Source organism: Strix uralensis, chromosome 2 (assembly GCF_047716275.1).
Source record: "Strix uralensis isolate ZFMK-TIS-50842 chromosome 2, bStrUra1, whole genome shotgun sequence".
NCBI lineage: Eukaryota > Metazoa > Chordata > Aves > Strigiformes > Strigidae > Strix > Strix uralensis.
In genome coordinates, this window is record NC_133973.1 from 46,425,430 (window position 1) to 46,444,124 (window position 18,695).

Here is an 18,695-nt window from a genome sequence, read left to right on the forward strand (position 1 = left end):
CCTCAGTTTCCTCCTCTGTAAAATAAGTGGAATAGCCTGATTTTTTCCCCCACTGAGCTGCTATATTAATGCATCCTTTTTGTAAATCCAGTAGAAGGATACAAAATGTTCTAATGTTCTTGGACTTGTTGTTCTGAGCATTTTCTATTTTGAAGCCTTGTGCATTTTCAGATGGGAGGCAGAAGTGGGTCATTCCCTACTGATCTTATTATGGAAATCTTCCCCTTATATAAGGACCTCTAATTCTGCTGCCACTCTTCTCCCTTATTGGTGACAGATTTGGCCAGTGTTTGTTCATCAGTACATATTTATTTTAATATGTCACAGTGGCTTCTGCCCACAGGCTATTACCTTGAACTGTAAAATAACTTTTATTAGTATTTCAGTAAAAAAGAAGGCCCTGTCACCAAAAATGTAGTGGTAACACAAAACATAAATATCTTTGACCCAAGAAACCAAACCTAATTCATCAGAGCCTGCAGCTCAACCCCGTTCACTGTTCAACAGCAGTTTTGATTAGTAGGACTAGAGACAAAGAAGACCTTTTTCTTCAGTGCTTGAAAAGAGAAGAAAATGCATGTATACATTTGACACAATCCAGTGCATACATTGCAGATTACTTTTGTTTAGGCTAGGTGTCCTTGAACCACGGAACAACTTTAATGACCATTAGCAGCTCTCTCAATGATTAAGTGAATGAACTCAAGAGAATAAACTGCTGGGTACATTCCCAAACACTCGGTACAGTTTATTGAAACTGATCAGTTTAAACAAGCAGTAAATTGAGATTCACTTAAACCTCTTCGGTGAATACAATTAGGGAAGACACTCCCTAGTTTATGGAGACATGAAGTTGGCTTTCATTACTGACAGAAAGTAAAAATCTTTAATGCATCAGTGTTGGTAATTTACGTTCAGTGTCCTGAGTTAAAATCTAAAAGACATGGGTGTCTTCTGGAGCTCCAGAGAGCAAAACGTACATCAGCTCAGCAATCACTGCTGCTAATGTGCTGTACAAGAATGCATATTCAAGTCAGTGCCTAATGCAGTGAGAAATAAAAATTGCAGTTAACGCATCTTGAACTGGACTGAAATTTGGGCCTTGGTGGAGAGAAATAAAAGACCGGCATACTTAGAAATTAGGAAATGTACTAAGAAGCTGCCTTACCTCCATCTAGTTCTTCAGCTCCAAAATGATTCCTGTAGAAGAGCATAATCTCTATCTTGTAACACTTGTAGATAGTCACTAAACAAACAAGCAGCAGCAGAATAGCACCAAGCCCACCAGCAAGCTCAACTGTGTACATCAGCTCTGCAAAGAATTACAAAATGCAGTAACAACCACATTCTAAACCAGGGAAAGATTAGCAACAGGCCTCGCACTTACGTTAAACATTAAAATAAAATAATGAATGATGGGTTATTTATGTATTTATTTTATTATAGGGCCCTTGAAGATATACCTAACTAATTGATTTTTTTTTCCTTTAATAAACTAGTTTTTTCTCTGGTACACCATCTGGATTGCTCATTTGAAAAATAAAAATTGATGGGGATATGTGTGTGTATGAGTATATACATATATATAAGAGATACTTGATAAATCCCTTCTCTCTCTCTGTAGATAGATCACAGTTTGCTTTACACAGGTAAACATTGACATTCTACTTACAATGAAAGCAGAGGTGAACGTTTCTTTTTGGGGGACTATAATGCAAACACAGCTTCTCCCTTATTCCACACACAAATAGGATGACTTTCAGTCAAATGGATAGGATTATGCTAAGGATTATTTTTTTTTCAAATAAAATTATTTAAAAAAAAAACCAAAACCAAAACAAAAACAAAACAAACAACCAAAAACTTAAGAGATACAAAGACAAATTATCTAAGGAACTCCACAGCCTCAGATCTCAGTTATATGTTAATATCTTTGACACAATTTCCCAAAGATCAGCAGTTCATCTTTATTCTCCTCCTTCCCCCAGTGAGGTTGGCTTATGTGTAGTCACAGCAAACCATGCTTATTTGTCCATTCTGACATTCCTATTCACACCGTGATCCCCTGGTGTCTTTGCTGCACTCTACCATTGGAGACTCACATGATGGATTGAGATCGTCACCACATAGCTCCATTCCTGAGGATGGGGACTCTTGTTAAATGTGGCCACAACTGCCTATCGCCAGCAGTATCCTCAATAGGGCCACTTACCAGTGCATAAATAATATGCCATCATGGACTTTCACCTCCCCCAGTCTTAACCGTTGCACACTCAGGGAAGCTCATACAGCTACATTCCCTCCATTTTGTTACTTTTCATTTGCTTATTGACTGAAAACTGGCAATGTTAAAAAACGAGGGTGGGAGGAAGGAGAGCGTTACTAACAATTTTGTAGTTTAAAATGAGTAATAGATGGCAAATATTAAGACCACCCATACTTTTTCAATATCACGCAGTTTTGATGAATGCCAAGAAATCAGATCTTGGAAATCTAAGACATACAGTTTGCTTCATAAAAATCTGTACTGAAGAAAGCTCAGTTCTGTGTTATTTACACAGTATCCTCTTCCAGTGGGCAGTTTCTGTCTGAGTGAAGCTGGGTAGCCCTGAATTAACCTTTTTTTGTGTGTGTGTGGTTATGCAGATATGATACTCCAGCACAATACAATTCAATTAGAGAAATAAAAAGTTAGAGGAAAAAGTGACAATTCCATTTATTTTGACTGCATCTACTGAGAATCACACACTTTTTTTATTGAGGCAACTGTAAGAAGATTTCATTGCTCTCTAGAAGACACTAAAAGTGTAATAAAATAAAATAAAATGGCATTTATATTCTGTGTCATTCTCTCCAAAACTGTGCTGGAAACTCCTTTGTGTTAGATATTTTTAAGACCAACATGGTTATTTCAGACTTTCAATACTTTTCTGGTCCAGAGAGGGAAATGTTATTAGAAACACCCAACAAAAAATTGTTTGCATAAATATGTAATACAGTATTTTAGAATATAAATGGAAATGGAAATTGCTCTGCACTGGCTTACTATACCCTGTTTATCATTTTGTACTACAGGTGATGCAGCTGTTCAATAATAACTAGAAGAAAGGCTTTCATATTTTGGGTTGCTAGGCACAAAATAGTCTATGTGCCTGCTGTTATGACTCATTAAAGGCAAGGGAAAACTTTACAACTGGAAAACAAAAGTCTTTCCTAAATTAATGATTTTGAGATTAAATCGAAAAAATAACTGTAGGTAGTAATCTGTTCTCTGTCACTGTGCATGAAATCAGACTAATGCACTGTATCACTTTAGCCATCAGAGAGTCCCTCTTGGTTATCTTTTTACCCATAAAATAATTCAAGATTATGCCTACATTTTTACTTCAGTAACATCTATCTGAACACATAGGAAACTGTCCTAAATTAGGCAACCAAAGCAAACAACAAAATTCTCTAAGTCACCCTGAAACATACTAGAAATTACCTTTCCATGTGCTGCTGCTCAGCCCCTCGTGATCACTTATGAGCACAAGGATAAGGTGGTTCTTAAACAGATTTGTTTGCAAAGTACGTTTCATACACTGTCCATCTAGCATAGCAAGCTTGTATTTTCCTCTGTGCTGGACACCATCTATCAGCACATATTCGTTCTTTGCCTTGGGTGCTATTTGTCAGGGTTGAGAGGAAGAGAGGAGCAGCAATTAGCCTGACGAACTGCTGCATCCTTACACCAGCCCTGCAAATGCCTGAGGTAACCCCCAGAGTGCTGGAAGTGGCATGTCCACATCTGTGCAGCGCCGTGGAAGGCAGGACAGATTGGCCTGGGCACAATATCACACCACGTTGATTGCTTTTAGGCCTTGGGCTAGTGTTTCTGCAGGATGCTAAACCGTGCCTTAAGGGGGCACTCACTGGTTTTGAGCTTCTGCAGGGATTTTATGAACAGTATTACCCTGTGTTGCACTGAACTGAAGGCATGAGGAGTGGAAGGCTTGGTCCCACCTCCACTGTCAGCCCCTTGGGTGACCGAAGCCATTTCACTATCTGTGCTTCTGTTTTTTCCCAGTATGAACTGGGGAGGCTGCTTCTGACTCCTTCTTAGGAGAGATTACTCTTGAAAGGTGCTCTGCGAGCGCTAAAGGTATTGGTGATATGTATGTCAACAATGATGTAGTGACTCTTAAAGCTAAGTTAAAGCATAACAACAAGGTTAGAGTGTAAGGTTACCTTTACAATAACATTTTTTCCTGCTGCTTTATTTCTGCCTTTTGCACTGAGATTTACACAGGTGCTGCAGCAGGCTTTACACTCCCTTTGACGTGTGATCTGTTTTTCCTGCTGAAATTCAAGTTTCCTGTAGTGGCTACACACTAAAAAGATTCAATTTCAGCACAATTCCACATCAGAGAGGAGAGACAAAATGTGCAAACCTTTTAAAATCTATTTAGACTCCATGTTACGTTGCTCAAATTACAGACCTGGCCCTCCTTAAGGAGCTAAGACTGAATGTAGAAAACAGTAGAGGAAAATTACTCTGCTAACCCTGAGGGGGACAGGCATTCTGTTAAACACAACAAATGAGCGAGTGCCAGGGAGTTACATCCAGAAGCACAGCAATCATTTAGTTACAGGCAATTAACAATAGTCCTCCTGTAGCACAGAAACAGTTCTACTCCAAGGGAAAACACATTGATTACTGCAGCAGTAGTAGATTGGTTTCTGAATAAATAGCTTCAATTTAAAACAAGATTTGTTACAAGCATTTTGACCAATGCCTACAATTTTTTTTTTGCTTATTGGGAGGCTTTGGCCAAGCAACCCAGTGAAAGAGACAGCTAATTAAAACAAAGTGCGCGTCCTCTCCAAATATCTGGCACAATATGGCTGGTAATAAAATGCACTCATTTTATACTGATTCTATCCTAATTATTAGGCTTATTTGTAGGATATATCTTTGATCTTCACCTGGCTTTAATATTTGATAAACTTCTTTTGACTGTGTCATGCAGGTAATTCACTTATCGTGTCTGGAGTTGTAACAAGAAAGTAAATAAAAGGGTTCCTTCAAAGGACTTATATGACATGCTTCAGGGACTTTACATTTAATGATCTGTGATAATTTAAAATTAATCTTATTCTATTCAATAGTCCACATACAGCTGGGATGCTAAGAATAATAATTATATTATTTCAAACATTCTTTTTCTGTGATTTATAACTCTTCAAGGGCACGTGATTTATAGCTGTGTATTCAATTTCTGAGCCTTTTTCAAAATCCAATTACAGTCTATCTAAGGTTTCAATTTTGCAATCACTTACACAGATTGCTTAACTTCATGGGCTATAAGTAACCCCTCTGAAATCAACAGGACTATTCACAAAGCTTCAGGTTAGCATATACATAAATTGTTGCAACTTTGTGGCCTAAACTCATTTACATTCTCTGCTTGACTTGGACAATTTAACTCACAGAGCTGCATGGTTTGTTTAGAGACAGTTCTCAGTTTGTCTAGGTATGCTTTCATTGACTTCAATTATTAAATGAAACATAAGGTAACGAATATAATTTGGAAGGGAAACAGCTGAAGGCAATACTAAAGCTCCCATGATGACACCTGAGAGAAGGTAAAGAATGCAGATACTGACACCTAACACAAGACTGATGTGTCATAACATGCAGCTTTAGTTATAAACAGGTGTCTTGCTTCTAAAGGAAGAAGGAGGCTGGCTAACACAGGAATGAGTCTGAGTATCATTTCAGACATCAGCTCTAAACAGTAGGCAGAGTTCAGGTTAGGAAGAAACCCTTACTCACTGATTAAAAATGGAGAAGTATGCACTTCCTCACACCCCCCCCTCCCCACCCCCCCCCCCACTTAATACAGTATTCATGGTGGCATGGCTTTAAAACAATTTAGCTTTCCAAAGTATAACATATGGCATCACATCTTTATACAGCATATGCATATCCAATATGCATATATAAAATCTATTCTCTACTTTTAAGGATTTGTTGTTTGTTTGTTTCAACATGCCAAACAAAATCTGTTTGAATTTAAGGTACCTAGATGGCTTTCCAGATACTGCTGTGAATAATTACTGATGGATATTGTAGGACAATAATACTTCTACCAGTAGAAACAGATTTGGGATGTTCATTAGCTTGATTATGAAATCATTTCTTAGCACAAAGTATATGCTTTCTGCTAGCATAGGTCACGCATGCCTGTAGATGTCTGCAGAGTTGATTTAAATTTAGTTATGGGTAAATTTTAAGCTAAGTTAATCTAAATTTAGTTACAGTTTTTAATATGGTTTTCAATGCAGTAGTTTCAATTTATTTATTAGAACTACTGAGACATAGTTATCTCACTTTATTTTTTAGATCAATATATAATATATATTATAGATTCATCTGTGAAAAAGACCTAGTTGGGTTCAGGATTATATGTACATATGTATGTATGTGTGCAAATGCAAGACAGGGATCTTGTTAAGTTATTCATTAGTATGGCAGGCAGCATATCTGAGCCTTAATGCTGTTGGATTTCCAGTGTTATTAGAAGAGAGGTAGTAAATTATTATAATAGAAGTATATTCTTACTGATGACATTTTTATTTCTTCTGAGAAGCGCAAGATACCTGTTCCCAGCAGGAGAATAATTACACTGACTATCTCCAACAGTATGTTAACTCAAAAGAGGGTAAGTTTGAAAAAAATATAGATGCTGCAATGTTATTGAAGTTTACTACATTTAAATACAGAACACTGCATTTTAAAGGCAGTTTATACTTCAGGTTGAAGGGAAAAAGTGTCATGGTGCGGAATTACATTAATTTCTGGTTAGCTTCACCAGATAAATGAATTGTGCATGACTTAAAACATTACTGATCAGGAGAGTTTCTATTTGCTTATTGCACTACAGAAATCAGACAGCCCACACAATTACTTCTTTTAGATCTTCTGAAAGAAATGAATGTGAGAAGCACTGGGAGGTGCTAAAATGTGGGGAAAAATGGAGTACCAAGTTCCAAGGATGTAAGATCATAAAACATACTGTTTACATTTTTCTGAGGATAGCATTAATGAATAATTTAGCTCTGCATGGATTATGGGAACAATTTGTGACATTTTATTTTAAAATATTTTCATCCTTGCCAATCAAGGTTAGAATTACACTTAGACATTATATAAAGAGAACTGTGATAAAAGTAGTACAAAAGCTGTTTTAAGAAGGAATCTGTTAAACAAACCAACTTGTTCGACACTTTGTCACAGGAAAGTTAGATTTGTCAGAGGAAAGTTAGATTTAGGCACATGCTAAGTAATCTGACTAACCTTTTTACTGGAGATGTCTTAGTCCAATTTTCTGAAGGATGAGAAAAGCCTTACTGATGAAGAAAATGGTCCTATGAAGAATTTCTGTCAGGCAGTAGTCTTTAGTATTCTACTAAATTAGTGATTTTAGATGAGATTGAGTGTAAAAAGAACAGTCACTTCTGGTTAGGTTTGGAAGGGAGGCAATATTTGACTTTTAGCCCTATGTCATAAATGTCTTGGGAGACTGAGCCTTTGCACTGCCCAGTGCAGTGACAACCTGAAGGTTTCTTCAATGGCCATAGGGAGATGAAAAATCAGTTCCCATCAAATCAAATCCAATTTCTATTCCAGTTCTAAAACTCAGTGAGGAACTTGGAAAAACTTTTCCTGCAGTGTACAATAAAAACTGAATTCTTTATACATTGGAAAATATACATGTGTAATGTGTAAGGTCTTAACTGACCAAGCGTGTCAGAGTTTTACAACAGTTTTGCTTCCACTGAGACTGAGAGATTTGCCGGAATGTTCAAGTAATTAGGACCAATTAACAGAAGTTCAAATATAAAACTCATCGCTCTCGTATCTCACATGATGAGCTCCCATTCAGAAATTTCAGAAGCATCGTGAAGATTTATGGCAAAGGGAGATATATAACACCTGCAGTTTCTTTGCAGAGGTTAGAAAAGAGCTAGTTTCTTTTTTAAGTCTTAATTGTCACTTATCAATACCACTATGTGAAATTGTGTCCTAGTGACTCAAAATGCTCATGAGATCAAAAACTTAACATATTCAACTCCTTAAGTAATAAAACACATTTACACTATTATGTGAATGACACTGTAGTTTAAGGTGCTCGTCAGCAATTCTGTTATGGTTAATAACCATGTGAAGAAAATTCAGAATAACTTGCTATTCAGAATTTGCTATTAAATTGTACAGGAAATATTATTATGAAGTTTATGCATTAATAAATGCTGAGTTTAAAATATGCTTACCTATTCGTAGGTTTTGTCAAGGTGCATTTTTTATAGGAAATATTGACATGTTTCTTTTTCAAATATATATTCTCATGGGCAATTTCAAACAGAGTAAATCTCTTCCTCTAAGCAATTCATTTCAGTGAAAATCCTTTTTTGTCCCAACAGAAAAAAAGTTGTTTTAACCATCCCTCATTAGCTTATAGTCAACAAGACCCATATATGCCCAGGGAGAACACCTACGATACAGGAAAACAAACCCGAAACATAAAAGAGGCCTAGGACAGGAAATTAGACAGGACTGAGAAAATGGGAAGAAAGGGAAAGAGATAGTTTGAAAAAAATGCATAAAGTATGTTACCTGCTCTTAGTTCTAGTGTCTGTCCCATGAAAAATACAGGTATAATGTTAAGCTTTTAAAATAATATAAATAACATTAAAAAAATAATGCCAAGATAGAATTTGAGATTATGTTTGCTTTAGAGTTTTAGTTGCAGACATGCGAACAAGAATTTCCACAAAAATAATCACATACTTAGATAATAATATTTCCAACATAGTCTACGATTAAATGAGACTACGAAGGCTTTGATCCAGCATGAAAATCATACTTTTCAATACATAACATAGGAGAAGAGCATTCTTTTTCTTTAAGTATTACATTTTTATCTGTTACGTTGATAGACTATGGGCTTGTCTTCTTGAATTAAAAACCTGTGAAAAAAATAGAATTGTAGTGTGTGATCCACCCCTTATATACTCTGCAATATGTGGTCTGTCGTTAATAAATTTGTGCTTAGCTGCTGTCAGTACCACTCTCCAAATTAATTTCTAGAAGGTTCCTCTGTCTGGCTGAAGATTAACCTGTAACTGCTACAGAAGATCAATGGTAGCTATCACCAATAAGTAACAAAATCAGCCTTAGATTATAACAAGTAGATATTTTTTTTCTCTCACATGAAAGAAAAAATAACTTGATTATTCTAAAGCTGATAGAAGTTTGGCCAACCGCTGGAGGAAGGGAATGAAAGTTAAATCTCCTGGGTTCTGATCCCTCTCTTTTTCTGATTATTTTTGGACAAATTTTGTAGGAATGGACCAGGAAAGGAAACAGCATTGGCATTGTCATGCTGAAAATGCTCTACTGCCTTTAGCTCTGAGTTAAATGCTCCCTACGCACAGTGTCTGAGGAAAGACAGGAGTCTAAAAATGGTTTGCTGGCTGCACAAAAACATAGATCATAGGTTTTCTCTGCTAGCAGTCAGAAAGTAAAAGAAGCTCAGGAGAAAATGGGGGCTCAGCTACCCCAGATGCAGAGCACTGGATCTGGGCTAGAGGGAGGTGCCAGGGGCCCCAGCTTTCTCCCAGTGCTGGATGCCCAAACTGGATTTGCTTTTCCCACACAAGTGGTGCTGGAGTCTGGGGGATCTGTACTTTGCTCCCCTCCCAAAATTCCTCTTGGGAAAGGGGAGGGTTCGGATTTCCAATCTAGTGAAACATCAGGGAAACAGCAGAAGCTGCCTCACCCCATCTGAAAGTGGCAGGTGCTGGTTAGTGGTGGGGACCACCATCAGATGGGCCCTGCTTGTGTTTTCTGTGAGGTGAGTGTGTGTCCCTGCTGGGCTGAAGGGCAGGAAGAGTGAGGAAGATGCATCCAGGCGATTTAGACTCTGAATTTCTTGTCCTTTCAGGGCCTGTGTAATTGCAGCCATAGCTAAAAGCTCCCTCTGGAAGTTTAAGTTTGCAGAGAATACATTGAGTAGGGTAAAGCAGCAGTTGAAGGGGTGTTTGAAAGGCTTAAATTTTGTACCTGAATCCCCACTGCAGTGTTTAGCCCTAAATACCTCTTTTCCCGGGAACACTCTTTGTTCAGTAACAGAGCTTTCTGCTTTCCTGTCCCTTCTGATCCTGGTGATAATGTACCACATATGAAGTTTAAGAAGGATTATAATTCCTTTTTCAGGTATCCAGTGAACATTCCGGATTCAGCATTTTTGTTGGCTTATACTCCTGGAAAAGAAGTTCACTAACTAGAAAACCAGCCAAAACTAATACCTCTGCAAATGCCTCAGTGTTCAGAAAGCAAATTTACCTAATTGTTAGGTCCCAGTTGTTCTAAGTGAGCCAATAATCAGAAATTAATAAACAGCTAATTCGTTCCTAGCAGAGACTAAATGTGAATCTAAACAAGGAAACCTAAACTGTAATGTTGTCATGGTGATATACAGGATACTAAGCAAGCAGTGCAAAGCTCCTCTTCCTAGGAGACCTGAGAGACTAGCTCAAATTTTTATCTGTCATGGTTAATTTATCATTGCACTGAAACAGTTGTCAACATGCAAAGTGTGTAGAAGGCTTGTATCAGGTACCTTTTGTTTTTTGAGGGCAAAACAGATTTTGTTTCCAAATCACAATTTCAGATTCAGCCTTACTTAAAGAGGAAAAAATAAAATATTTGGGGAGTTTTTGATATTTTTATCTTTTTACTTTTTATAAGGGCAATTAAATATTGAGATTACTTCTTCTTAAGCATGTCATCATGAGGCCACATACTGTGGTGTGTTTGACATACTGATTTCTCCAAGAAAAGAAGCAAGGAAAGTAGATCTTTGCAAAATTTATGCATGCACACTGTTAGATTAAAAAACTAGTTGTCACAGAACAGAGAAGACTTATGTGTTGTCAGTCTTGGAGCTACTGTTTGTATGGAAGGGAAAATAAGGACTCACCATCAGCATGTGACTACACGTTAGTTAATTAAGTATTGGTTTTAATTTAAGCTTTAAAAAGTCTTTATTTTCAGTATTTCATGCACTAATTTAATTATTAAAGACAAGCCATTGAAATTCAGTGTTTGTTGGTTTAAGCTCTTGCTCTGGGTTCAGACGTCTCTGAACTAGGAGTATATGACTACTAGCTGGTAAATTGTTGAGGTTCAATTTCCCATCTCAGTAAGTTCAAGAAAATATTTCAAATGCCAGGCTAAGCAGAACATCAGATTATTTACATCTGCATCTCTTAAGAAGCAATGAAAAGAGTTCAGAAAAGTGGCTACAAATTATTTCTATTCAATGAATTGGAGGTACACAAAAATGCATTTAAATAAATGAGTCACACTATCTTGATTTACGGCTTCCTTTTAAACTTAGACAGACTGCATGCTACAAGACTAAAACTAGGGAAGACATCACTGCTTTGATATAAATTGAGATGCCACAAGTAGTTCAGCACCACAGTAAAAACCCGGTTTGCTCACCTTTACAGTCTAAAAAAAGCACAGTAATGACAGCAAAGTACAGACACTGCTCCTGATTATTCTTTGCTCTCTTAAACCAGCGGGATGCTGCATGAGGGTGGGGATCATCAAGCCCAGGCATGTGGAGCACCCTCTGGGAGGTAAAGTGAACAAAGTGGATCTGGGAACCTTGCTTTGCAAGAGATTCTCTGCCTCTCCATAATTATCTCCGTGGGAGATGGCTGTGGCCATTAGGCAGGCTGAAATCATGGGATGTGAGTGGTGAGTAGAAACAGGAAGGTTCTTAGAAGTTTCTGTCATGATGCTTCACTTCAGAAACGTTGGTATTAAACAAATACATTAGAAGGAAAATGTCCACAGTCAGGCTATGCAGAAACTCCCCTGGTATGGTGTTTAGGTGGCATTTCTGACAGAAATTGAATCTATTTTTATTGTTTTTTCTAATATTGGATTTTATTTCTTACAGAAAATTACTATACTTGTATTACCTCTGGCTTCCTACTATTTTTTTTCTCTATTGAGCCTTTATTAGTTTTAAAGTTAATGAATTATTATATGTATCTTTTATATAAATATAATTAAAAGGTGTTACTGTATTTTTTCCAGTGAGAGCCATACTTAAGCACAACCTTTCTGTTTTAATTTTAAAGTTATACAAATGCCTGGGGAAAAATAATAATTGACTATTAATATCTCAGGAAGCCAAAATTCATGCTTGCATCAGAAGAAACCTCTACAAACTGACGACCCCTATATTGTACCATTTAATTGAGAAAAGCTGCATATTTACCCCTTTTATGTAGAAGAATACTGGCATGACGGCGTCCATTTCCATTCTCGACGTAGCATGAATAATTCCCCAGGTCTGCCTCTTCCACAGAGTCAAGAATCAATGAGATAGAAACCTCCTGTTCCCCAAGATGTTCCTTGAGAACCCTGAGAAAAAAGCAACCATTGCTGCTATTCTGCTTGTGTTGTAGTGGAGCATTAGATAATCATGACATACTAATGCTACTTACAATTCACAACTCTCTGGCTTCAAATTTAGCTATGGTTTGATGCAATCTTAATTAAATCATATCGTGCCCTTTTCTTCCTTACTTCTAATGGGGAGGTTTGGCTTTGTAAATGTTAACGAGGGCTTCAGTTAATTGTCTTCTTTAAGCAGAATGATGCGCACACTGATAATATATTGTTGCACACTCTGATGGAGACCCTGATCTGTAGCATGTGAAGTCTTGAAATGTTAGAAGAGAGAAAAATGAACAATTATTTTGCATTTTATGGCCACTCTAGGAGTGTGGGCCAAGCACACTATTTGTGCACTTTCTGAGGCTTTTCAACATGCCACTTAGAAACAACATGTGCATGCCATGGTCTGAAAAAATATTTCTAGAATGTATTATAAAATTTGACTACGTATTATAAATCAGTAGAAAGAACAGATGCCGCTTGTTCATACAGATGATAAATAAAAGACCTCCTACATAAGACTCCACCTATCTTCCACTGCTTTCTTTACCTCTTAATAAGTCCATCAGTGGTTTTAGAAATCCAGGAAAGTAAATGACAAACTATTCCAGGCTGCTCCCTCACATCACACCTGACAAAAGAAGTGGAAACCAGCCTTTCTGTTTCTCCCTCCACAAAAAAAGAAAGTTGTAACGAGCTTCTTGTTACCTTTTTGGCATTCTTCAGATTGCCAAGTCTCTGGCTGAAGGGCTTAGGAAGAGCTTTAGATATGAAATATAGCTGATCTAGTTGCCACGTGCCATTTAGTGCATTGGTCTTGACCTTTATAGAATAAACTTGAAGTACACTGGGGTGAACTACACTTCCATTTTGCCTGTATCTGGGGATGATGACCTGGAATATCTATGTGGTCTTCTTGATTTTTTTTAAAAGGAATTGTCTCTGTTACTTTGGCTACACTGAAGTCAAAGATTTTGCTGAAATGACTTCATGTCTTTTGATGAGATAGTAAACTCCTATGTAAGAGGTGAAGTGTAAATAACTCATTTTGTTTTATTATAGAAATTACTTATGTGATTATTTAGCTTCCTTTGTAAAACACGTTTAGATTTGCCTTCATTTCTTGGTTTATCCATGATATATAGACAGAGTGATGTACGCATACAGAATTATAAATGTAAAAGGAATCTCTTCAGATCCAAGTAGATACTTCATATTGGATAGGAGTTGGTACGCTATGTCAAGCATGTAATTCTCAATACAAAACCACTTTTTTCTTAATTTCCAAATGAGGCAGCACTTTTAGGAGCAGTAGAAGTACATGATGTGAATTGCCAGATCCTCTCTAAAACAAGTATTTCAGCAGATATAAGCAGCCCACATAACAGGATGCTTGGCTTTCACAGGCCAGATAACATCCCAAGAAACTCATTTTTTTCCTTGAAGAAAAGAAATCAAAACATTCCAGAAGAGAAGCTAGGCTTCAGCATTTATTTAAGGCTTCATGTTTTAAACTACTTTTTTTGAGCTGTTTTTCTTGATTATTTTTAATTTCATTTTAGTAACTGTCTTAATGGTTGTTATTGTAGATTGCCACACTTTGAAAAAGTCACTATGCAAATTCCAGTTGGTTAACACTACAGTACTTGTCAGGCAGCTATTCTGCTTCTGCAGCTTTCTAACATCAGATCTGGCCAAGGCGTGCTTTTTCTGTTCTCTACTGGAGAAAGTTGAAAGTGTAGTTGAAAAGGTAGAGAATGGATATTACAAAAACAGGGATCAGACCCAAAGTGTGCCTGAGTTAGTCTGTGATAACAAGTATTACAACAACTATCAAAAGAAGATATTGACTGAAAAAACAAAATGCTTTTTCTTTTACCTGATGTCACTTTCCCAGACTCGACTATCATCCAAATCTTCAATAAACTTCTCCCCTTTCATCCAGTAGATTAAAGGACTGACATCTCCACTATATCCAAAGAAAGCTCGGCAGGTTAGATTAGCAGAACCGCCTGTTACAAAGAATGTAAGAAAATATGTTATTTCAAAATTCGTAAAAAAAGTTTCATTTTTGAATCAGTTGCTTTTGTTGATTTAAAAAAAAATATATATATATCTGTAGAGACCCTCAGTTTTCAGCTCCTGCTGAAAATGTCCAGAAGTATCAACTTGTCTTGCTACTAGTGTTCAATATCTTTTCTGAAAATAAATACAATAAAAGTGAAATTAAATGTTACATAACAACAGGATTCAATTTTGTATTCTTTCACCAAATTTTCTGTTTAGTAAGGAAATGAAAGACTATGTTTTTTCAAAAAGAGCTAACTTAACCAAAATTTTCCATGTTTTCTGTGAAAACAGATAAAGGATAGGTAAAACAGAGATGCAATCACATCTGTGTTAGTTCAGCTTTGCAGTGGTTTCTGCAAAGGGGCCAGTAGGTTCCTGTAGGGTACCATTTCCAAGGGACAGACAGTAGAAAGCTAAATTATCTTAGTAGGAAAGTATTAAACAGTGAAACTTGAGAAAGGTCACATGTGAACTCATTCTGTACATTGTGGGACACATCTCGCCCTATGAATGGGAATAACAATTAGGTACATGCAGCAAGGAGGAGAAATTCTATATATGTGCAATGTTGCTTATTTAATCGTTACAGTGAAAATTAAAAATGTAATATGCCTTCACATTGATTCGTTTTCATTGTGTAGTCTTACATCGTATTAGTACCACCTGGCTTTGGGGTTTCAGCTAGAGCGCATACAGGGATCAAAACAATACTTTACATGTTTTTTGAGAGTTGCTAAGATCAGGTGAAGCTGGAGGACACCAACATAGTTAAAGATCTCCCATTCACTTCTGTAAAGATGTTGTCTCAGTGTACACCAACTCTTCTAAACTGCTATGTGCATTTCTTTAGTGGATAATTACACAGTGATTTAAGGAAGTGTTGTGATTTAGGGAGTCCTTTTTTATCCCCAAGCAGAGTATTTTCATGGAGTTTATATTACTGCAGAGACCAAACTCATATTTTATTTATACTTTCAATTTTTGATCTTAGGATTTTTAAAGCTGACTGACCACAGCTCCTGTAAAAAAAAAAAAAAAAAAAAAAAAAAAAAAAAAAAGATGCATTGTTAACACTACTTCATTCTGTACTGATATGCCATGAGCAGTTCATCTGCATTCAGTGAATTTCCTTAAAAATGCACTGCCTTGGGTCAGGTCTTGGTCCTTCTCAAACATATGACATTAATATTTGAATATCTTATTTACTTTTATTATGAAAAAAATGCAGGATGCTATATAACAAGATGATGAGTAATTATTAAAAAAATGTCTTATTTATCTGAAATGATTTGTGGTTTACTGTAAAGACATCTGACTCCACTATCTGGCTTGAACTCTCACATCCACACCATAAAATGTGCATAATCAAATTATTTTAATCAAGATGTGCAACATCAAGGCAAGTACCATCTATGTTGCTTTCACACGCTGTTTAGGAACTGAGTTGCTTTTAGTCATTTCATGAACTTTTGATCGGTGCCACACTCTTTGCCAGCAATGCCTGCTAAGGAGATGGGATTATCCCTGTACATGAAACTAGGATACAGAGGAGGTTCTAATTTGTAATCAGAAAGTATGAAATCGAATCTCTGACTAATGAGACATTTTGATAATCTCATCTGATTTAGAGCAAAGTTACCAAACATAAACTGAAGATCTTCAGTGAGAGGGTAAAAACTCTCTTTTTAAAGACAACCACAGCTCCTGTTTCCACATCTCAGGGAGCAATGGTCAGGACACCTCCCTGGAAACAAACCTCTTCAATGTCTCAAGAAGTGCCATTTGGAAGCACTGGAGAGAAAAATTTTTGCAGTCTCAAAGCCATTTGCAGGGAATGAGATGAGCATTGGGACACCACTTAATGTGGGTCAAATGCATGAAAAACTGTAATGGAACATGATAAGCTCCGTGGTTGTGCCCAGGACATTTTAACAGATGCAAACCCAGTTTCTTATAGCAGTTGCATAGCAGATATAAGCTAGTTTTTTCATTTTGTTTGTTTTGTTTTGCATAATAATTATGGTACATGAACATGTGAAAATGAAAATACAAAACCTTAAAGGATTATGAATATCTTGGCCACAGTCATCCAATATAGCACGTGTTCAGGGCTGTGAAATGCCTCGTAACCACAGCATTGATGGACTCTGATCACTTTCAAAATGGGAGAAGATACCTGCACATCTACAGAAAAGGCAGGTTCCTGTGATAATTGGATAATCCCTATGGAATTATCTACCAGTTTTAGAGGGAAGAGTGCTACCTAATGCATCACTGCCACTTCTCGGGCTTTTTCTGGAGCTTTCCCACCAAGTCAAGGCCCAGTTGAAACTTGTTAGCTTTTAAGATCTGGCAAGATCACAGCTAGAGGGACTGTAGCTTCTGGCCAGTTTATCCATGATTCACAGAGATTAGGCACCACAGGTGCTGCACCACCAAAGCTCTCCAGGCTCCTGAAGCTAACAGGCACCCACTGAGAGCTGATTTTTGCACTGTACAGGCCTCTGAGCCTTTTACAGGTGAATATTAATGCACATAGGTTTGTTTTTTTTAAAAATAAACATCTTCTGTTAAAGAAGATGACAAAAAATGTCAGAAGAAAAGAGTTTGTAAGATTAAGGCTTTTTCCTCATTAAATTCTTAAGGAAATTTCCCCCCTAAATAAAATATGTAAACATATTTTTTAAAATAGAATCCAAAGTTTCCATTCAACATGAAATATTTTCACCAGAGAAATAAATTAAGAAGTATGTAATGCCTCTTAGTAGTACTGTGTCTATTACAGTTCCTGAGCAAAGTCCATTAGCATGCTGGGTGTTCAGCTGTAAATTACCTATACTGTCTACCTTGACCAATCTTCACAATAAGTCAGTGGGAAGTTCATTAGCAGGTCATCAAGAAAGATTCAATGACCAGCTAATGACCAACTGTGACCATTAATGAGGAGGTCTGTTACTCTAGATCTCACAGCTCTTTGCAGAGGGCAGGGGAGCTCACTTGGTGGAGCAGAGATGCTCACAGCTGCAGGCACATGTAAGTAATGGCAAAGGCTGACTGAAGGACAATATTTGAGCGGAGAGAGTATTTTGGGAGCACATCTTGACCTCTGCTCCAGTGCTGCCCTCATGTGAGTGAGTGTATGCTGAAAGATGTGCTGCATTTTTCCCTACAAGTGCATGTTTGAAGTGAGCAGACAGGATGCCTAGTTTGGCACAGAGCGGCTGCTGTGCATGGGCTGTCTGTTTATAAGAAGTCCACAGATTTTTTCAAAGCATGGAAAATTTAAGTAAATAAATACAAGAGCTGCTTTGTTTTATATTTAAGCTAATGTATAAAACAACCTGTCAGCCAATTAATAGAAATCACTCACAGTTAACCCTACACAACTGTTTCCCCCCATGTGTTTGCTGTGCTGAGAAAAACTATAGAAGTGATTTGAAAACTGCAAAAGTTTGATGAATGGATATATAATGCTTTCTATGTCATTAATTTAAATTTTCCTGTAAATGCTGGATTATTACAGTTTTACAGTCTATCTTTGAAGGAATTTAAATAACACATTTTAAATTTACTACAGATTTTAAATTAAATTCCTAGGGAAATCCATCTCTCTCTCTGTATCCCCTTTGCTGTGAGGTGTTATAAATTCTTGAGAATGTTCTGTCTCAAGTTTTGTCCTGGGCAAACTGCTTTTTTTATGGACACTGGAAAAATCTAAAGGCATGAGATTGGAATTATTAAGTGAAACTGATAGTGCTGGTGCTTTTATCAACACCCCCCCCCCCCAAAAAAAAAAAACCAAACCAAAACAAACAACCCAAACAACCACCCCAAAACACCCTCAAGAAAAGACAAAAAGAAAAATGTCACTTTTGACTTCTCAGTAAAATTATAATTTTTTACTGTGAAAAAATGCAATAAAGACATGTATGAGAACACCTAAAAAAGTAAGCTTTCTCCATCACCCTTACTTCTGAAGATGAATATACTCTTACTGTATTGAGCTGATTTTTGTAAAAATTGGAATATATAGCACTACAGGTTCCTGCTGCTTGCTGTGATAAAGTTGCACTGTCAACTCCAGCTAACTGGGTTC

The 18,695-nt window shown here is 36.9% G+C and overlaps 1 protein-coding gene across 1 annotated transcript in view; it reads right to left on the reverse strand.

Moving 5' to 3' along the window:
- The window catches only part of IL1RAPL1 (interleukin 1 receptor accessory protein like 1), a 794,351-nt gene that overhangs the window by 18,637 nt on the left and 757,019 nt on the right, over nucleotides 1–18,695 (reverse strand). The window contains exons 7-9 of the mRNA XM_074860926.1: nucleotides 14,409–14,541; nucleotides 12,348–12,493; nucleotides 1,169–1,312 (exon numbers count right to left, since the gene is read on the reverse strand). Coding sequence (XP_074717027.1) covers nucleotides 1,169–1,312; nucleotides 12,348–12,493; nucleotides 14,409–14,541 — 423 coding nt within the window. The remainder of the gene's footprint in view (nucleotides 1–1,168; nucleotides 1,313–12,347; nucleotides 12,494–14,408; nucleotides 14,542–18,695) is intronic.